Source organism: Balaenoptera acutorostrata, chromosome 13 (genome assembly GCF_949987535.1).
Source record: "Balaenoptera acutorostrata chromosome 13, mBalAcu1.1, whole genome shotgun sequence".
NCBI lineage: Eukaryota > Metazoa > Chordata > Mammalia > Artiodactyla > Balaenopteridae > Balaenoptera > Balaenoptera acutorostrata.
The window spans coordinates 74874437-74895233 of record NC_080076.1 but is presented as its reverse complement, the minus strand read 5'-3'; the positions used below and the strand labels follow the sequence as shown (position 1 = coordinate 74895233).

Here is a 20797-nt window from a genome sequence, read left to right as displayed (position 1 = left end):
GGCGCTCTCGAGCAGCCAGGCACCCAAGCCGGAAACCTGAGCATCCTCTGAGCTCCTCCTCTCCTTCCCCCCGAGTGCCATTGTTCTTCAAGGCCTGGAGGTGCCACCTCCTTCAAAATCTCTTGATGTCATTGTCCTTCTACTCCCGTGGGCCCACCCGAGTTCAGGCCAGTTTGCCATGACACCTGCCTCTCGCCAGTCCTCCACGCTACGGCCAGAAGGAATTTTCTAAAGCAGAGCTCTGACCAGGTGCCTCCACAGCTAAAAAGCTCTCCGATGGCTTTGGACGAAATCCACGCTCCTACCCTTGGTTTACAAGGCCCTTCCTGCTCCAGCTCCTACGAACCTCCTCAGCTTCATTTCTTGACTCCACCTGGCTCTCCACTGGCACCACATTCTCTCTCACCTTGGGCCTGTAAGCACTGTCCACTTCTACCTGTGGAGGCTTCTCCTGAGCCCCTGCCCTGGGTGCCCACAGCATCCATCCCCGTGGCATCCATCCCACACTACCCAAATGGACAGTTCACACCGTCTTCAATCTCTGTACCCCCAGCACTTGGCATAACAGCTGGAATAGAGTAAGAGCCAGTCAGCATCTGCGTTTATTCATTTCTAATAATCGTTATAACAAAAATGGACAGTCAGGAACTTGGTGGGAGGACCCCAGCTCTGAGTGCAACTCACGTTTTTGTGAGGAATGACGTGCGGGATGTACTGCAGGATCAGCTGAGCCCGTTTTCTGTCCTTGTCAAGTTCTTGGAAAAGCACGCTAGGTTTGAGATCCCTTAAAAACAAAGACATGGATTTGGGATAAAGAACAAGAAAACCATCCCCTCGGGCAGGGTTGGCCAGCTACAGCCTATGGGTCAAATCCAGCCTGCTGCCCATTTTTGTAAATAAAGTTTTAATGGAACAGTCATACCCATTCATTAGGTACTGTCTCTAGCTGCTTTCGCACTACAATGGCAGAGCTGAGTAGGTGCAACAGATGCTGTCTGGTGTGCAAAGCCTAAAATATCTACTGTCTGGCCCTTTACAGAAAAAGTCTGCTAATCGTTATTCTAGTGCCACAACTTCAGTAGTTACATAAGAGTTGATCTGTCATTGATTAAAAAAAGGCAGACATGATCTTATGTTTAGTTGTTGCAAGAGGATTTCCCTACCCTACCCCCCAACAAACCTAGCTGTGGTTTTTATCCCGCTAATTCTGCTGATAAAAACTGCCATTTAATGATCATAACCTGTTGCTTAGTTCAGCTGAAAGAACTTTTCTTTCCAGTTTGCGTATGAAACATCTGCTAAATGTGAGCTGCCTCTGCTGCCAATAATGAGCTCTAATCATCTTCAGCGTACTGTGTCCTAACAGAAGCAACTGCGAGGTGACCTGTCCTGACAGGAGCTTTACAGGGACATATGCAGATGAAAGGACAGATGAAGAAGACGGACCAAGTCCTCTCTGCCCTAAAACATGAGTGCTGAGCATCAGGCCACACCGGTGCCGGCGACATGATAGAGGGATGCCAGCCTCCATAAACCCCCTTCCCACCGCGTGCTCACTTTCGCAGCCAGTGGTCCTCGGGGGCGAAGCGCCGCCGGCAGTCCCGCTCGTAGAGCACCATCAGCCACCCGTGGACGGACTGGAACAGCTCCAAGGTCTCGCCCTTGGCATTCTCTGTGGGGCAAACAATCAGGAGAGCCACAGTCTCGGAGCTGCTCAGAACTGGAGGGGACAGGAGGATAGCCTGTGTCTCCTCTCGTCAGCCCCGAGGCCCAGCAGTTCTTCGTCTCCCTCATGCTGAACGTTACATGGCATCAACAGAATTAAAAGGCTCCCTGGGTACATTCTAAGGGCCTGTGGGACCTGGGAATGTCTCAGACACAATCACTCGGGCTGCCTCCCACTTGTATGTCATCCAAAGGACCTTTTAATCTAAGGAGTTTGGTGCTGAACGACTGGAAACACTTCAGGAGGTAGACTCTAACTTGAACTGGGACCAGGCACGTGTTTTATCTTCATGAAAATCAACTCAAAGAATCAAAAGGACTGCCTGCTAATGCAGGGGACACGGGTTCGAGCCCTGGTCTGGGAAGATCCCACATGCCACGGAGCAGCTGGGCCCGTGAGCCACAATTGCTGAGCCTGCGCGTCTGGAGCCTGTGCCCCGCGACGGGAGGGGCCGCGATAGAGAAAGGCCCGCGCACCGCGATGAAGAGCGGTCCCCGCACCGCGATGAAGAGTGGCCCCCGCTTGCCGCAACTGGAGAAAGCCCTCGCACGAACCGAAGACCCAACACAGCCAAAAATAAATAAATAAATAAATAAATAAATAAGAAAATCCTTTAAAAAAAAAAAAAGAATCAAAAGGAGTTTCAGGGCAAAATTAATCGTGAATAATCCTTCACACACACATGTAAATCCTGAAGGATGCCTGGGAGAGTAAGACTTCCATAACCACACTACTATCTTAAGAGGTCATAATCAGTGGAGAAATAAAACTTCTAACTATGTGAATAAATATGCATTTTCAATTAGCTTTGATGGACAAGGCTAAGAATCAGTTGATGTTATAGGCTCTAGACTCCCCATGTGTAGCAGCAATTAAACAACGGCTGACATCTTTACCTTACCTACGATTCCATCCCAGATCATCTTAAACACAAAGGAATTCAGAAAAGAGGAGATGGTGATCAGTTCTTCCAGTTTGAATGAAATCTGTTCTTCATAAACTTCAATGTCATCAAGGATCCTAAGTCAGACAGAAAATTATTCACAATTTCCCACTAAGAAGAAGGGGAAAAAAAAAGATCTATTCCTCATACTAGACAAAATAATGTTAAGAAATAAGCTCTATCTTTTAGATAAAATTTACAGGTAAAATGATATGAGGGAAGGGTGGGTGGAGGTATAGATGAAGCAAGAGTGGCCATGAGTTGATAACTAACTAATGAAATTGGTTGACAGGTACGTGAAGGTTCATTATACTATTCTTTCCACTTTCTATTTATTTGAAATTGTCTGTAGTAAAAAGTTAAAAAATACAATTGAGAAAGGAAAGAAACAACACGTTCTGCTCTACCCTTTTGTTATTCATAAGGATCTGACTGTGACACTGCTTATGAATTCATGTCTGAATTATCAAGGAATCTTGACTGAGAGTCTGTGTCTACTGAGGGAAGTTGTGGAATCTTATTCTGCATCTGCAACAGACACTAGGGGCACTGAGTAGGTGCTTGATAAGTATTTGAGGGTGAATGAATAAATGTCTGAAAGAATATATGAATAAATGAACCATAAGATGCAGCTCTATCTGAAAATCTCCTATAACTGCTCTATTCACTTTAGAGCCTGACTCACTCTTGGGTCACCCTTGACCTGGCAATTAAGGGTGTGTCACCAGCAGCTACAGACCCCTGCTGCCCCCGCTAACTACTCACTGAGCCCTCCCTCCATGACTCATACCCAATCCGCCACCTACATATCCCTAATCCCCTCCTGCCGATCTCTCCCAGACCGAATATAACTTCCTGAGGTCCATTCTATCTTACAATTCTTCACCAACCTTTTGGGAAAAAGTGGAATTAAAAGAATACCAAATACTCAAGTAGACACATAAGCTTAAAGAAAAGGAACTGAATGGGACTAACATTTGTTAATTTCTCACTGTGTCAGGTACTGTACTAGGTACTTGACACTCCTTTTCTCATTTACTCCCTATCAGATTGGTAATATTGTCTCCATTCTAGTGTTGAGGAAACTGAGGCTCAGAGAGGTTAAGCAACTTGCCCAGGGTCAGCTTGATAACAGTTGTAAGAATAACAGCCAACACATACTGACTGCTTCCGGTGCCTGGGACTATGCCTAACACTGATCTCTTCTGTACCTTCCCACATGGCTAAGAGGTAGGTGCTATGAATTCCTATCTATAGATGAGGAAACTGAGGCCCAGAGAGGTGGAGCCCCTTCCCCTCTGGCCCAGGGTGTCTCAGTGAGTGGCTGAGCCAGGTTCTGCACACTGGCTCCGGAATTTTCCAGTTAACTACCTAGCACAGTGAGTAAATAGCTGAGGTGTGATTTGAACCCAGCTCTAGAAGACCCCAAAGCCCCCATCAAGTGGTAACGACCCAGCTCTCCTGAAAGGATGGGAACTAACAACTGCTGAATCCCTACTAAGTGCCACCCACTTTGTAAATGTCTTGTCAAATTCTTCTAATGACAGGTCCAAATGCTTGCAGTAATCACATTAACAATTGCTTCCTTGCTGACACTGTACTTTGGTCTCTCCACATTCTAGGAAAGGAATTCAGCCCCACAGCAGTCAACCTACGTGATGAGGTGCCGGGAACAGTCACAGAACAGCATCAGCATGGCCAAGAGCTGCTTAGACTCTTCAGTGTCATTGTTGAGGCATTCCAAGAAGAGCTTTAACCCTCCGTGGGGCCCCAGTTCACAGATAAACGCCCAAAGTTTGGGCAGCAGGTCATCAAGGTAAGTGAGACCTGGAAAAGGATAGAGAAACCCAAGCTTCAGGTGGGGCTTCACCTGGTCCCTTATGTCTCCTCTCCTTCGGGAAAACAAAACACTTAAACCTATCAGTGACCATTTAATGCATGTTGAGAGAAAGAAGGTGCAATTACGAAGAAAAACATCACCATGAGAACAACAATGATAATCGCAGCTAATATTTAGTGGGTGCTTACTATGTGTCAGATACCATTCTAAATACTTTACAGGCACTATTTCCTCTTCACCTTGGGAAACCCGATGTTATCACCATTTTAAGGGAGGACACTGATGCACAGAGAGGTTGAGTAACTGGCCCCAAATCACACAAACAGTAACTGTCAGAGCCAAGAACAGAACCCAGATCTGCTGACTCAGTGTTTATGTTTTAAATCAGGGATCAGCACTTTTCTTCTGGAAAGGGCCAGAGAGTCAGTATTTTTAGGATTTTAGTCTGGACCTCTCTCCGTCACAGCTACTCAATGTGCTACTATCACAGCATGAAAGCAGCCATAGACAATAGGTAAATAAATGGATGTGGCTGTGTTCCCAACAAAACTTTAATTACAAAAGCAAGTGGTGAGCTGGACTTGGCCCATGGGCCATAGTTTGCCAGCCCCTGCTTTAAACTATCTTGCAGGCTTATCCACATTTAGCAAAGCTCTCCTCTCATCTACTGCTATTATTCTATCTCTGTCAAAAATGGGAAAGCAGCGAATGGCAATATGAGATACTCTGGAGTGTTACACAAAAATTTGACCCGGGGAGAAGCAGAGGGCTTCTGATGGCTAGGCCTCAGGCACACAAGCTGCATCACTGTTATCTATGAAGGCTTTTAATATGGCTATTGACCTAGAAAGTGTGGCTCTAAAGTTCCACATGTCACTGAATGTACAGTAAGATGTGTTCCTCAAATGATTCCTCAGAAAAGGAGGAGTCACCTTATACCTGAGTCCTTATAATGCCTCTCACTTTACAGAGCACTTTGAATGTCTTAATTTTGAACAAAGAACTGTTTGGGGAAGATATATTAGCCTGGGGGCAGACTCAATCAATGCTACTTATGGATGTTTAGAGGGTGAACTGAAGGGACTGTAATGGAGACAAAGAAATTTAACACCCATCTCATTATTATTCCTAAAGGTTTCACCTCACTTTTTCAAGGGTAAGGGGATGTGGTTATAAAATGCAGAAACCTCACAATTTAAAAATAAGTTAAAAAAAACAAAAACAAAAAACAGGGTGACTGAGAGGACCTTCAAGATGGCAGAGGCATAAGATGTGGAGATCACCTTCCTCTCCACAAATACATCAAAAATACATCTACATGTGGAACAACTCCTACAGAACACCTACTGAATGCTGGCAGAAGACCTCAGACTTCCCAAAAGGCAAGAAACTCCCCACGTACGTGGCCATGCGGCTGACGGGGTCTTGGTGCTCTGGCCGGAGGTCAGGCCTGAGCCTCTGAGGTGGGAGAGCCAAGTTCAGGACATTGGACCACCAGAGACCTCCTGGCCCCACATGATATCAGTCGGCGAGAGCTCTCCCAGAGAACTCCGTCGCAATGGTAAGACCCAGCTCCACTCAATGGCCAGCAAGCTCCAGGGCTGGACACCCCATGCCAAACAACTAGCAAGACGGGAACACAACCCCACCCATTAGCAGAGAGGCTGCCTAAAATCATACTAAGTTCACAAACACCCCAAAACACACCACCAGATGCTGTCCCGCCCACCAGAAAGACAAGATCCAGCCTCATCCACCAGAACACAGGCACTAGTCCCTTTCACCAGGAAGCCTACACAACCCACTGAACCAACCTCACCCACTGGGTGCAGACACCAAAAACAACGGGAACTACGAACTTGCAGCCTGTGAAAAGGAGACTCCAAACACAGTAAGTTAAGCAAAATGAGAAGACAGAGAAACACGCAGCAGATGAAGGAGCAAGGTAAAAACCAATCAGACCAAACAAATGAAGAGGAAATAGGCAGTCTACCTGAAAAAGAATTCAGAGTAATGATGGTAAAGATATACAAAATCTTGGAAATAGAATGGAGAAAATATAAGAAACGTTTAACAAGGACCCAGAAGAACTTAAGAGCAAACAAACAATGATGAACAACACAATAAATGAAACTAAAAAGTCTCTAGGAGGACTCAATAGCAGAATAACTGAGGCAGAAGAACAGATAAGTGACCTGGAAGATAAAATAGTGGAAATAACTACCATAGAGCAGAATAAAGAAAAAAGAATGAAAAGAATTGAGGACAGTCTCAGAGACTCTGGGACAACATTAAATGCACCAACATTCGAATTATAGCAGTCCCAGAAGAAGAAGAGAAAAAGAAAGGGACTGAGAAAATATTTGAAGAGATTAGAGTTGAAAACTTCCCTACCATGGGAAAGGAAATAGCCACCCAAGTCCAGGAAGCACAGAGAGTCCCATACAGGATAAATCCAAGGAGAAATGCCAAGACACATATTAATCAAACTATCAAAAATTAAATACAAAGAAAAAAATATTAAAAGCAGCAAGGGAAAAGCAACAAATAACATACAGGGAATCTCCATAAGGTTAAGAGCTGATCTTTCAGCAGAAACTCTGCAAGCCAGAAGGGAGTGGCAGGACATATTTAAAGTGATGAAAGGGAAAAACCTACAACCAAGATTACTCTACCCAGCAAGGATCTCATTCAGATTCGACAGAGAAATCAAAACCTTTACAGACAAGCAAAAGCTAAGAGAATTCAGCACCACCAAACCAGCTTTACAACAAATGCTAAAGGAACTTCTCTAGGCAGGAAACACAGAGAAGGAAAAGACCTACAATAACAAACGCAAAACAATTAAGAAAATGGTAATAGGAACATACATATCGATAATTACCTTAAATGTAAATGGATTAAATGCTCCAACCAAAAGACACAGACTAGCTGAATGGATACAAAAACAAGACCCATATATATGCTGTCTACAAGAGACCCACTTCAGACCTAGGGACACATACAGACTGAAAGTGAGGGGATGGAAAAAGATATTCCATGCAAATGGAAATCAGAAGAAAGCTGGAGTAGCAATTCTCATATCAGACAAAACAGACTTTAAAATAAAGACTATTACAAGAGACAAAGAAGGACACTACGTAATGATCAAGGGATCAATCCAAGAAGAAGATATAACAATTGTAAATACTTACGCACCCAACATAGGAGCACCTCAATACATAAGACAAATGCTAACAGCCATAAAAGGGGAAACTGACAGTAACACAATAATAGTAGGGGACTTTAACACCCCACTTTCACCAATGGACAGATCAACCAAAATGAAAATAAATAAGGAAACACAAGCTTTAAACAATACATTAAACAAGATGGACTTAATTGATATTTATAGGACATTCCATCCAAAAAGAACAGAATACACTTTCTCCTCAAGTGCTCATGGAACATTCTCCAGGATAGATCGTATCTTGGGTCACAAATCAAGCCTTGGTAAATTTAAGAAAATTGAAATTGTATCAAGTATCTTTTCCAACCACAACGCTATGAGACTAGATATCAATTACAGGAAAAAAACTGTAAAAAATACAAACACATAGAGGCTAAACAATACGCTACTATGTAACCAAGAGATCACTGAAGAAATCAAAAAGGAAATAAAAAAATACCAGAAACAAATGACAAAGAAAACACAATGGCTCAAAACCTATGGGATGGAGCAAAAGCAGTTCTAAGAGGGAAGTTAATAGCAATACAATCCTAACTCAAGAAATAAGAAAAATCTCAAATAAACAACCTAACCTTACACCTAAAGCAATAGAGAAAGAAGAACAAAACCCCCCCAAAGTTAGCACAAGGAAATAAATCATAAAGATCAGGTCAGAAATAAGTGAAAAAGAAATGAAAGAAATGATAGCAAAGATCAATAAAACTAAAAGCTGGTTCTTTGAGAAGATAAACAAAATTGAATAACCATTAGCCAGACTCATCAAGAAAAAAAGAGAGAAGACTCAAATCAACAGAATTAGAAATGAAAAAGGAGAAATAACAACTGACACTGCAGACATACAAAGGATCATGAGAGATTACTACAAGCAACTATATGCCCATAAAATGGACAACCTGGAAGAAATGGACAAATCCTTAGAAAAGCACAACCTTCCGAGACTGAACCAGGAAGAAACAGAAAACATAAACAGACCAATCGCAAGCACTGAAATTGAAACTGTGATTAAAAATATTCTAACAAACAAAAACCCACGACCAGATGGATTCACAAGCGAATTCTATCAAATATTTAGAGAACAGCTAACACCTATCCTTCTCAAACTCTTCCAAAGTACAGCAGAGGGAGGAACACTCCCAAACTCATTCTACGAGGCCACTATCACCCTGATACCAAAACCGGACAAAGATGTCACAAAAAAAGAAAACTACAGGGCAATCACTGATGAACAAAGATGCAAAAATCCTCAACAATATACTAGCAAACAGAATCCAGCAGCACATTAAAAGGATCATACACCATGATCAAGTGGGGTTTATCCCAGGAATGCAAGGATTCTTCAGTATGCTCAAATCAATCAATGTGATACACCATATTAACAAACTGAAGGATAAAAAAGTGGTGCTGGGAAAACTGGACAGCTACACGTAAAAGAATGAAATTAGAACACTCCTTAACACCATACACAAAAACAAACTCAAAATGGATTAAAGACCTAAATGTAAGGCCAGACACTATAAAACTCTTAGAGGAAAACATAGGCAGAACACTCCATGACATAAATCACAGCAAGATCCTTTTTGACCCACCTTCCAAAGAAATGGAAATAAAAACAAAAATAAACAAATGGAACCTAATGAAACTTAAAAGCTTTTGAACAGCAAAGGAAACCATAAACAAGACAAAAAGACAACCCTCAGAATGGGAGAAAATATTTGCAAATGAAGCAACTGACAAAGGATTAATCTCCAAAATATACAAGCAGCTCACGCAGCTCAATATCAAAAAAACAAACAACCCAATCCAAAAATGGGCAAAAGACCTAAATAGACATTTTTCCAAAGAAATATACAGATTGCCAACAAACACATGAAAGGATGCTCAACATCACTAATCATTAGAGAAATGCAAATCAAAACTACAATGAGGTATCACCTCACACCGGTCAGAATGGCCATCATCAAAAAATCTACAAACAATAAATGCTGGAGAGGGCATGGAGAAAAGGGAATCCTCTTGCACTGTTGGTGGGAATGTAAATTGATACACCCACTATGGAGAACAGTATGGAATTTCCTTAAAAAACTAAAAATAGGACTACCATATGACCCAGCAATCCCACTACTGGGCATGTACCCTGAGAAAACCATAATTCAAAAGTGTCATGTACCACAACGTTCACTGCAGCACTATTTACAATAGCCAGGACATGGAAGCAACCTGAATGTCCATCGACAGATGAATGGATAAAGAAGATATCCATTCTTCTTTATATATGTGGCACATATATACAATGCAATATTACTCAGCCATAAAAAGAAACGAAATTGAGTTATTTGTAGTGAGGGGGATGGACCTAGAGTCTGTCATACGGAGTGAACTAAGTCAGAAAGAGAAAAACAAATACTGTATGCTAACACATATATATGGAATCTAAAGAAAAAAAAATGGTTCTGAAGAACTCAGGGGCAGGACAGGAATAAAGATGCAGATGTAGAGAATGGACCTGAGGACATGGAGAGGGGGAAGGGTAAGCTGGGACGAAGTGAGAGAGTGGCATGGACATATATACACTACCAAATGTAAAATAGCTAGCTAGTGGGAAGCAGCCACATAGCACAGGGAGATCAGCTGGGTGCTTTGTGACCACCTAGAGGGGTGGGATAGAGAGGGTGGGAGGGAGACGCAGGAGCAAGGGGATATGGGGATATATGTATACATATAGCTGATTCACTTTGTTATACAGCAGCAACTAACACAACAATGTAAAGCAATTATACCCCAATAAAGATGTTTAAAAAAACAACAACAACAGGGTGACTAAATAGCCAATAGGTCAAGTAAGAAATCAAAAGAGAAATTAAAAAAATACCTTGAGACAAGTGAAAATGGAAATAAAACATTTCAACATTTATGGCATGCAGCAAAGTGGTTCTAAGAGGGAAGTTCATAGTGATTCATGCCTACCTCAAGAAACAACAAAAATCTCAAACAATCTAATTTTTTACCTTAAGGAACTAGAAAAAGAATAAATGAAGCCCAAAGTTAGTAGAAAGAAGTAAATAACAAAGATCAGAGGAGAAATAAATGAAATAGAGACTGAAAAGGCAAAAAGATCAATGAAATTAAGAGCTGGTTCTTTGAAATAAAGTTGACAAATCTTCAGCTAGACTCACCAAAAAATAATAATAATAAAAAGAGGCTCAAATAAAATCAGAAATGAAAGAAGAGACAACTGATTGAAAAAATACAAAATATCCTAAGAGACTACTATGAACAATTATATGCCAACAAACTGGACAACCTAGAAGAAATGGATAAATTCCTAGAAACATACAATCTTCTAAGACTGAATCATGAAGAAACAAATTCTAAACAGACCTATTACTAGTAAGGAAACTGAATCAAAAACCTCTCAACAAATATAAGTCCAGGACCAGATGACTTCAATGATAAATTCTACCAAACATTCAAAGAAGAATTAATACCCATCCTTCTCAAACTCTTCCAAAAAACTGAAGAGGAGGGAATGCCTCCAAACCCATTTTACAAAGCCAGAATTACCCTGATATCAAAACCAGACAGACACAACAAAAAAAGAAAATTATAGGCCCTGATGAACATAGATGCAAAAATCCTCAACAAAATATTAGCAAACCAAATTCGACAAGATACTAAAAAGATAATACACCATGATCAAATGGGATTTATTCCAGGGATGCAAGGATGGTTCAGTATCTGCAAATCAATCAATGTGATACATCATATTAACAAAATGAAAGATAAAAATCACATGATCATCTCAATATATGCAGAAAAAACACCTGACAAAATTCAACACCCATTTATGATAAAAAAACTCTCAACAAAGTGGGTACAGAGGGGATGTACTTCAACATAATAAAGGCCATATATGAAAAGCCCACAGCTAACATCATTGTGAAAAGCTGAAAGCTTTTCCTTTAAGGTCAGGAACAAAACAAGGAGGCCCACTCTCACCACTTTTACTCAACGTGGTACTGGAGGTCCAAGCCAGACCTAGGCAAGAAAAAATAAATAAATAAAAGGCATCCCAGTTGGAAAGGAAGAAGTAATATTCACTATTTGAGATGACGTGATATTATATATAGAAAACCCTAAAGATTTCATAAAAAAAACCTGTTAGAAATAACAAAAGCAATCCCATTTACAACTGCAACAAAAAGAATAAAATATCTAGAATAAATTTAACCAAGGAGTTCTGAAAGACCTGTACACTGAAAACTATACGACACTGATAAGGGACTTCCCTGGTGGCGCAGTGGTTAAGAATCCGCCTGCCAACGCAGGGGACACAGGCTTGAGCCCTGCTCCAGAAAGATCCCACATGCTGCGGAGCAACTAAGGCCATGTGCCACAACTCCTGAGCCTGTCCTCTAGGGCCCGCAAGCCACAACTACTGAGCCCACGTGCCACAATTACTGAAGCCCGTGTGCCTAGAGAAGCCACCACAATGAGAAACCCGCACACCACAATAAAGAGTAGCTCCCACTTGCCTCAACTAGAGAAAGCCCGCGCGCAGCAACGAAGACCCAATGCTATGAAAAATAAATAAAAAATAAAATAAAATTAAATTAAAGACACTGATAAAAGAAATCAAAGAAGACACAAATAAATGGAAAGATATTTCATGCTCATGGACTGGAAGAATTAATATTGTTAAAATGTCCATACTACTCAAACCAATCTATAGATTCAATGCAATCCCTATCAAAATTCCAATGGCATTTTTCAGAGAAATAGAATCAAAATTTGTATGGAACCAAAAAAGATCCTGACTGGAAAGCAATCTGGAGACAGAAGAACAAAGCTGGAGGCATCATGCACCCTGATTTCAAACTATATTACAAAGATACAGTAATCAAAACAGTATGGTACTGGCATAAAAACAGACGCACAGATCAATGGAACAGAATAGAGAGCCCAGAAATGAACCCACACATATATGGTCAATTAATTTACAACAAAGGAGGCAAGAATTTACAATGGGGAAAGAACAGTCTCTTCAATAAATGGTACTGGGAAAATGGGACAGCCACAGGCAAAAGAATGAAACTAGACTACTACCTTACACCATGCATAAAAATAAACTCAAAATGGATTAAAGAATTGAATATAAGATCTGAAACCATGAAACTCCTAAAAGAAATCACAGGCAGAAAGCTCTGTGACAAGTGTCTTGGAAATTATTTTTTTGGATCTGACTCCAAAAGCAAAGTCAACAAAAATAAAAATAAGCAAGTGGGACTACAACAAACTAAAAAGCTTCTGCACAGCAAAAGAAACCATCAACAAAATGAAAAGGCAACCTATGGAATGGAAGAAAATATTTGCAAATCATATACCTGATAAGGGGTTAATATCCAAAATATATAAAGAACTCACGCAACTCAACAAAAAAACAAGTAATCTGATTAAAAAACGGTCAGAGGATCTGAATACATTTTTCCAGAGAAGACATACAAATGACCAACAGGCACATGTAAAGGTGCTCAACATCACTAACCATCTGGGAAATGCAAATCAAAACCACAATGATATATCACCTCACACCTGTTAGAATGGCTATTACCAAAAAGACAAGAAATAACTAGTGTTGGTGAGGATGTGGAGAAAAGGGAACCCTTGTGCACTGTTGCTGGAAATGTAAACTGGTGCAGCCACTATGGAAAACAGTATGGAGAGTCCTCAAAAAAAACTGAAAATAGAACTACCATATGATTCCACAATTGCATTTCTGGGTATTCATCTGAGGAAAACAAAAACACTAATTTGAAAAGATGTATGTACCCCCTTGTTCACAGCAGCATTATTTACAATAGCCAAGATAAAGGAAATAACCCAAGTGTCCACCAATGGACAAATGGATAAAAAGATGTGGTGTGCATGTGTGCGCATGCGCGCACACACCCACACACACAGGAATACTATTCAGCCATAAAAGAGAATGGTATCTTGTCATTTGTGACAACATGGATGGACCTTGAGGTCATTATACTAACTGAAATAAGTCAAAGAAAGACAAATACCATATAATCTCACTTATATGTAAAAACTAAAAAACAAAGAAAAAAACCCAAGCTCATAGATACAGAGAACAGGTTGGTGTACCTATGGTTGCTGGGGCAGGGGGTTGGCGGTAGGGGAAAGGTAAGCAAAATGGGTGAAGGGGATCAAAGAGGACAAACTTCAAGTTATAAAATAGATAAATCATGGGGATGTAAAGTACAGCATGGTGACTATAGTTAATAATATATACTGCATTTCTGAAAGTTGCTAAGAGGGTAGATCTTAAAAGTCTTTAATACAAGAAGAAAAAGAAAAAAATTTAACAATGTATGGTGATGGAGGTTAACTAGCCTTACTGTGGTGATCATTTTGCAATGTGTACAAATATCAAATCATGTTGTACACCTGAAACTAAGATAATGTTACATGTCAAGTATACCTCAATGAAAAAAAATGGAGTAAGAAGTTACAATGCAGAGATCACAGGTGTACTTCTACAGGACAAGTATACTCATTTACAGCATGATATACCAATTCAACGAGGGCTGCATCCCAAGCAACTTAGGTAGAAATGAAGATGCCGTGCTCTGGAGAGCCGGGTCAGAGGAGCAGCACGTGGCTCCAGGACCAACACACGTACGTGAGGAGCGTGAACAAAGACATTTTGTAAATTGTGAGAGCAGAAAAACAGCCGTATTTTTAAAACAAGTATGTTATTTTCTATAATCTAGTTTGTGTATAGTTTTGTGTATAGCCAAGCTAATAGAACGAATATTATACATATACTTTAGACTAGCTTATCTTCATTTTTATTTTTTTTTATTTTTTTTAATGTGGGATCTTCCCGGACCAGGGCTCGAACCCGTGTCCCCTGCATTAGCAGGTGGATTCTTAACCACTGCGCCACCAGGGAAGCCCAATCTTCACTTTTAAAATCATGTATTTTATTTTCCCTCTTTTTTTTTTTTTTTTTTGGCCACGCAGCGCAGCTTGTGGGATCATAGTTCCCCGACCAGGGATTGAACCCGGGCCCTGGCAGTGAAAGAGCTGAGTCCTAACCACCGTACCGCCAGGGAATTCCCTAAAATCATATACTTTCAAATTGGCCAAAAAACTTCTTTTTTGATTCTCTCATTGGGACAATGGGGGATGCTTAATGTGGTTATCTTAAAAAGGTGGACACAGGCTATAACCTCAAAATCATCTCACTCAGTATGCTTCCCAGACCCTCCCACTGTGCCGGGGTGCCAGCTCATCTGGGCCCCTTCTCCTTCTGCACTCTCCTTAGGGAAAGGGCCCTCAGGCCCAGGCCTTTCACCCCACCCCTTTGCTCAAGCCTCCACACAGTACACAGTATGCTGGCTTGGCATCTCTGCTGCAGGTCCAGCAGGTACCTTACACTCATCACAGCCAAACAGAACTCTCGATGGCCCACAATCCCCCCTCCACCTCCTGCCCCCCCCATCCAAGCTGGTCATCCCCTAGCTCAGCAAATGGCCCCACCACCCACACAGTTGCTTGGGCCAGAAATCTGGCAACATCTTTGAAACTTATAGTCCTCACTCCCCCAAATCCAATCTACCAGTAAGACCTGTAAACTCCACTCCTGGAGTGGATTGTAAATCCTCCTGCTTCCATCTCCATCAGCCCAGTGGTTCTCAACCAGGGATGATTTTGCACACCGCCCCACCCCAGGGGGCATTTGACAATGTTTGGAGACAAGTACGGTTGTCAAAAGTGGGAGAGAGGTGCTACTGGAATTTATGGGTAGGGGTCAGGGGCTGCTAAGCATCCTACAATGGATAGGATGCCCTCCACAACAAAGAATTATCTGGCCCCAAATGTCAACAGTGCTAAGGCTGAGAAACCCTGCCCTAGTCCAAGTCAACAATGTCTCTCATTATTTTCATTGTCACAGTGTCCTTCATTATATTAAATATACTTTCCTCTTACTTATCGTTGGTCTCCTCACTACTACAGTGTAATCCTCTTGGGAACACAGACCTTGGCCGTCTTATTCCCCTCTGCATCCTCAGTGCCTGGCACACATAGGTGCTCTATAAATATCTGAAGATGAGTAAGTAAGTGTGAAAGACAGAAGTAGCAGCAATTTGATTTAAGAAATGTAAAACGTAACAGAGAAGTTCTTAACCCTTTATGCAGTCAACAGCTTCAAGGTTTACAGACGTTTTGTCCTCGTAACACCCATCATACTAACAACTCCTGTGCTGCTCACAGTGGGGAATCTCTGCTCACAGCGGGGACTTTCTTCCTTGCTCAGCTAAAAAGGAAAATGTCGGGCATATCCATGCAATGAGATCTTACGCAGCCAATAAAAATGAGGTTTTTAAAGAATTCTGACATGATAAAATGCTTATAATGTGATTAATGGAAAGGGAAAAATAAAACTATGTATTTCAATCTAAATATATATTTATGTAACACACTCAGGATCAGGTGGTTATCTATGGACTAGGATTATGAATGGTTTAAGTTTTCTTTTTTCTGCTTGTCTTTTCTAGTTTTCTATTCATAAAAAAATATTAACTTTTAAAAAAGCAAGTTGTACTTCATAATGAAAATAAAAGCCAGGTCACAGGAACAAACTAGAAGTGCTAGGACTGCAATGAGCTTAAGCTATTTAACTGAAGAGAATCACGTTCTAAGAATAGCTCAAAGATACCCTTCTTCAGAATCTATTTTCTGAGTCAAGGAAGCCAGGAGAGAATCAACTTCTAAGAAAACTTGTCTGGCAAACGTGAGAGATGGCAGAGACCGCCTCAGGACTCCAGACCTGTGAGTATCTGCAGCCGGATCTGGGTGAGAGTCGTCAGCGAGGTCTGGTAGAGGACGCAGATGTTGCAAACCTTCTGTACCTCCGCAGAATCAACACGTTTACCCCCAACAGGCCTGAGAATATTCCGAACTGACGCCGACTTCTGAAATGCACGCTTCAGGAGAGCTGGCATGGAGAGAAGGAGGAACGTGTGAGCAGAAGTTCAGCCATCTGCCAAACTCCACCCCATAAAGGGAAGAGCACTTCGGTAAAGCTCCTAATTTCCAGCCAGAGCCAGACAGTGAGGCTGCAGCTTTGATTCAAATCATCTCTTTCGGATAAATCAGAAAAGCAGTAACAAAAGGTTTTTAGACAGAACACAAAGACCTCTTTAGAACAGCACAAGATCTGTCAGAACAAGCCAAACATATTTGATTCTTACTGTGGATTCTTTTACTGTAACCACTTAACTTCAGAACGCACAAAGGTGAAACTTCCAAGGACTGAATTGGGGGAAGGGGGCAAGGTGGGGGGCCTGGCTAATTCCCAATGTTCTGTGCTTTCAGAGGGAAGTAGGAGCATCAACCTCAAGTACTCATAATCAGTTTGGGTTGTACTCTCGTTTTACACCTTCGCATCTCTATGTTGCTGAAGTTACACTGAGCCCATGCTCACTGACAGCTACAAGATGGAGCTTTGTGACACACTGGGGGGCAGAAGAAAAGCCACACTGAACCTGGCAATCTGCCACAGGCAAGTGACTCCACTGAATTATGTGCTAACAGCATTGCCTTACTTTTATCAGAGTGCGCAATAAGAAACCTTTCCAAGGAACCCATTAGTGACCCTGCAGCGGGGATGCGCTGAGGTGGTAGCCTGGTCAGTGACCACTATCACCTGTATAAGGAGCTCCATAGGGGAGATTTATTTTACGATTAGGAACTCAGAAAGGCTCTACTTCCCCTAAGAAATAGATCTTCCTCCTTCTTCCTACTAATGAGAAGTAATAAAGGGTCCAAAAATCCCTTTTCATTTTTGGCCACTGGAAATTCAGAGCCAAATGGAAGTTCAGAGATAAGCAAGGCAGCCCTCATGGATCATCTGTGGATGTTCTCTACACACAACCCTGACTTTGTTCACATAGTTACATTTCCCTAGTCCTTGTTTACTATCCCTAAGGACTTCCCGTCACTGTTTTGCTAAACGTGAACTTGATTTAAGCCGTCTCAAAATCTTCAGGGGAGAAGTCAAAGGTCACGTGACAGAGGGGAGCAGGTACACAGGGCCAGTCAGGCGCTGCACTTCGGGGAAGGAGAGCCACTCACTCTTCACGGGAAGCACATTCTGTGGGGACGCTGGTGGCGCGTGGACCGGCTCCTGGTTCTCCAGCAGCTTCTTGCTCAGAATGTCACTGAAGAAGATGCGGATCAGAGGCACCCCCCACAGGAACTGCAGCTGTCTGGTGACCAAGGGCATGGACTCGTTAAGGCTAGGAGAGAGCAGGAGAGCGGGCATGTCAGTTCCACCTGCTGGATGGCCACACGGAAGGGTAGCTGGGGACTGCCACTCAGCACGGCAAGTAAGATGCTAAAAGAGAAGTGGGATCCACAAATTGCCGCTGAGGCCTGGATGCAGAAGGTGCCGACCTCTCTCTTGGCTCTCTCGCTCCGCACAGACTTCCCGTGCTGCCAGCAGCGTTGTTGCTCCCCCCAGGCCCCACGTGTCACAGTCACTTCCCAGACACCCTCCATCTGTTCTTCGTCCTAATTCCATCCTGTTTACCACCCAGTCGACAAAAGCTTCCTGATGCCTACTGCACTGTCCTCTTCATAGCTGGCTTGCACGCCTGGCCCACAAATCTCGATGAAAGAAGGGGAAGTGGTGGAAGAGAGGCAGGAGGAGACAAGGAAGACAGTGATCTGCCTCCAGGACTCACCCATAGTCCACGGATTGGGAGAACCAGCCAAGGACAGGGTGCCAGTGGGTCAGGTTGGATTTCTTCTGGGACACGTACTTCTGACAGTAGCAGAGCATTTGGGTGAGCAAACTCACAAACCCATCTGTCTCCTCCTCTAACACCCTGTGGCTGAGGGAGCCCAAGTGCAGGAGGTTGCCTACGAAGAGAGAAGACTGAGTGCGGTAGGCCCAGACAGACACGCTTCCTCACCTCCCAGCCCTGCTCTCTGCCTGGGGCTCATGCACCCATGTCTACGTGCAGGAAGAAATTCCACGTAGAGAGGAACCCATCAGTGCTGGGGCTGCAGTGCTGTGCAGGGCTTAGAAACAGGCAGACCTGGCCTCAAATCCTGGTTCTGCCAGAGGCGAGCTAGGTGACCCTCAACCCACTTCTTGAGTCTGTTTGCTCATCTGTAAGACTGGAGTGATGAGCCCCACTCTTGATGTGAGGACTATATGAAGTGACGTGTAAAATGTCAGGCACACAGATTTTTAAGTTAGTATAACATTTTCTTACACCAAGATTCTAAAACCAAGGGTCAACACAAGAAATGACCTTCTGAAGAATAGCTGAAAGTCCTGGAAAATCACTGTTATTCAGTGTTCACTGAATTTATTTAACGTTTTCTGTGAGGACTCTTACCATCGACTCCCTTAAAATGTAGCCCCAAGAACCTTTTTCTATGCAAGATAAATTTCCTCTAATTAGGCAATGAGAGTTGTGTACCTCTGCTGTTTCAAATGCTTCTCTATCCCCAAACCCTTTCCTCATCTAAATGAAAACACTGTAAAATAGACATTGTAGACCCTACTCAGATCTAAGCCCCACCCAACTGTGCTCTCTTCTCTCTTGAGATGAGAATTATCCAGGTAACTCAACATGTTTTCATTTCTCCCTTGGCTGCCAGGAAGCTAAGGGCTGAAATTTAACATTCATTTACAGTCACTCAGCTAGTTTGCCAGGCTGATGTATTTTTCCATGTGATTTTCAGTTTCATGTGTCTACTTAAACTGTTTACCTCATTACCTGTCTTTTATTGTAAGCACTTCCAACCTTTACTAAAAACAGCTTGTGGCCTCCAGAATGGTGGAAAGCAAAACACCTGGGCTTTTCCCAACACCCAGAACACAATAAAATTCCAGCCATAGATGCTTACCCATGAGACAAAGTGTATGGCATCCTTCTAAACTTTCACATACATCACGGCATCGATCTTCGTCTCTTAAAAATGTGATGAATTTACGGAGCATGTCATGAGATTCTAAAATAGTGAGGCGCTGCAAACAATCGCAGACTGTTAAAGCGGAAGCTGATAAAAGGAGCTTCCCACCAGAGTGTGAACTCTATCCCTGCAGATCACCCCCTAGCTGCCAAACATGTTATCCATCACCAAGAAGAAAATGAACAAAGACGAGACCCCTTTTCTTTGGGCTTCTAACACGAGTGTGTCTACGGTAGCTACTGATTTAGGAAAACCATCAGGAGACGAGGCAGAAGTTAACAGAGAAAACATTTTACTTTCTATTTTAAGGACAAAGGCAAAGATGGAATTGGGGGAATTCAGAGTCCACTCACCTCGGGGGTCACTGTGCTGAGATGAGTCACGAGAGCGGGCACAGACACGATGTGGATGAGGAACGGCCGGATCAGATTGTCTGAAAATTGTGCAGCAATCACAGGGCTAGACACAGACATATCACCTTACTCAGACACGTTTAATGTGAACATGGAACAAAAGAACAACCCTACCAACACCCCCAAATCCCTTGGAATTATGCTTCACAGGACTTCTAGGAAGACTGAAGGCTGAAAATGGGCCCATTCACTGGGGGAAGGTTGAATAAGTGATACTTTAGTCTATGTCGCAGCTATGAAAAATCAATTTACTGAAGTTTTACTGACATGAGAGAATCCTCATGCTATAATCAACTTAAAAAAAAAAAGCGGAATGAGAAACTATATACATGGAAGAGGAGGAAGGGGATAGTGATTGGAAAGGAGGAAAAGAGGGGCTTCTGGGGTGCTGCTACTGTTGTTCTATTTCACAGGTGGGGTGGTGCTTACATGGGTATGTTTACTGGGTGATAAGTCACCAATAACTCATACTTCAATTAAGCAATTTATTCTGAATATATATCCAGATAATAAATGGAACAAGGTGAGTTTGGGAAGGTTCCCATGGGCCATTAATTTAAGAAATATATATTGATCTTAGAATATAAAAATGTGTTGACTATATGAAGCAAGTATAAAGAGTACGGAATAAAAAGTGTGGGCTCTG

At 42.3% G+C, this 20797-nt stretch overlaps 1 protein-coding gene across 7 annotated transcripts in view; it reads right to left on the bottom strand.

Annotated features, from left to right (window-relative positions):
* Positions 1 to 20797, bottom strand: part of UBE3B (ubiquitin protein ligase E3B) — a 56138-nt gene that overhangs the window by 20793 nt on the left and 14548 nt on the right. For 6 of the 7 annotated variants that reach the window (XM_007180104.2, XM_007180098.2, XM_007180100.2 and 3 more), the window contains 9 exons: positions 20092 to 20197; positions 19673 to 19793; positions 18496 to 18673; positions 17885 to 18048; positions 16578 to 16745; positions 4325 to 4496; positions 2628 to 2746; positions 1558 to 1672; positions 685 to 784 (listed from right to left, as the gene is read on the bottom strand). In XM_007180104.2, coding sequence (XP_007180166.1) covers positions 685 to 784; positions 1558 to 1672; positions 2628 to 2746; positions 4325 to 4496; positions 16578 to 16745; positions 17885 to 18048; positions 18496 to 18673; positions 19673 to 19793; positions 20092 to 20197 — 1243 coding nt within the window. The remainder of the gene's footprint in view (positions 1 to 684; positions 785 to 1557; positions 1673 to 2627; positions 2747 to 4324; positions 4497 to 16577; positions 16746 to 17884; positions 18049 to 18495; positions 18674 to 19672; positions 19794 to 20091; positions 20198 to 20797) is intronic. The other variant, XM_057526464.1, reaches the window with a different exon arrangement.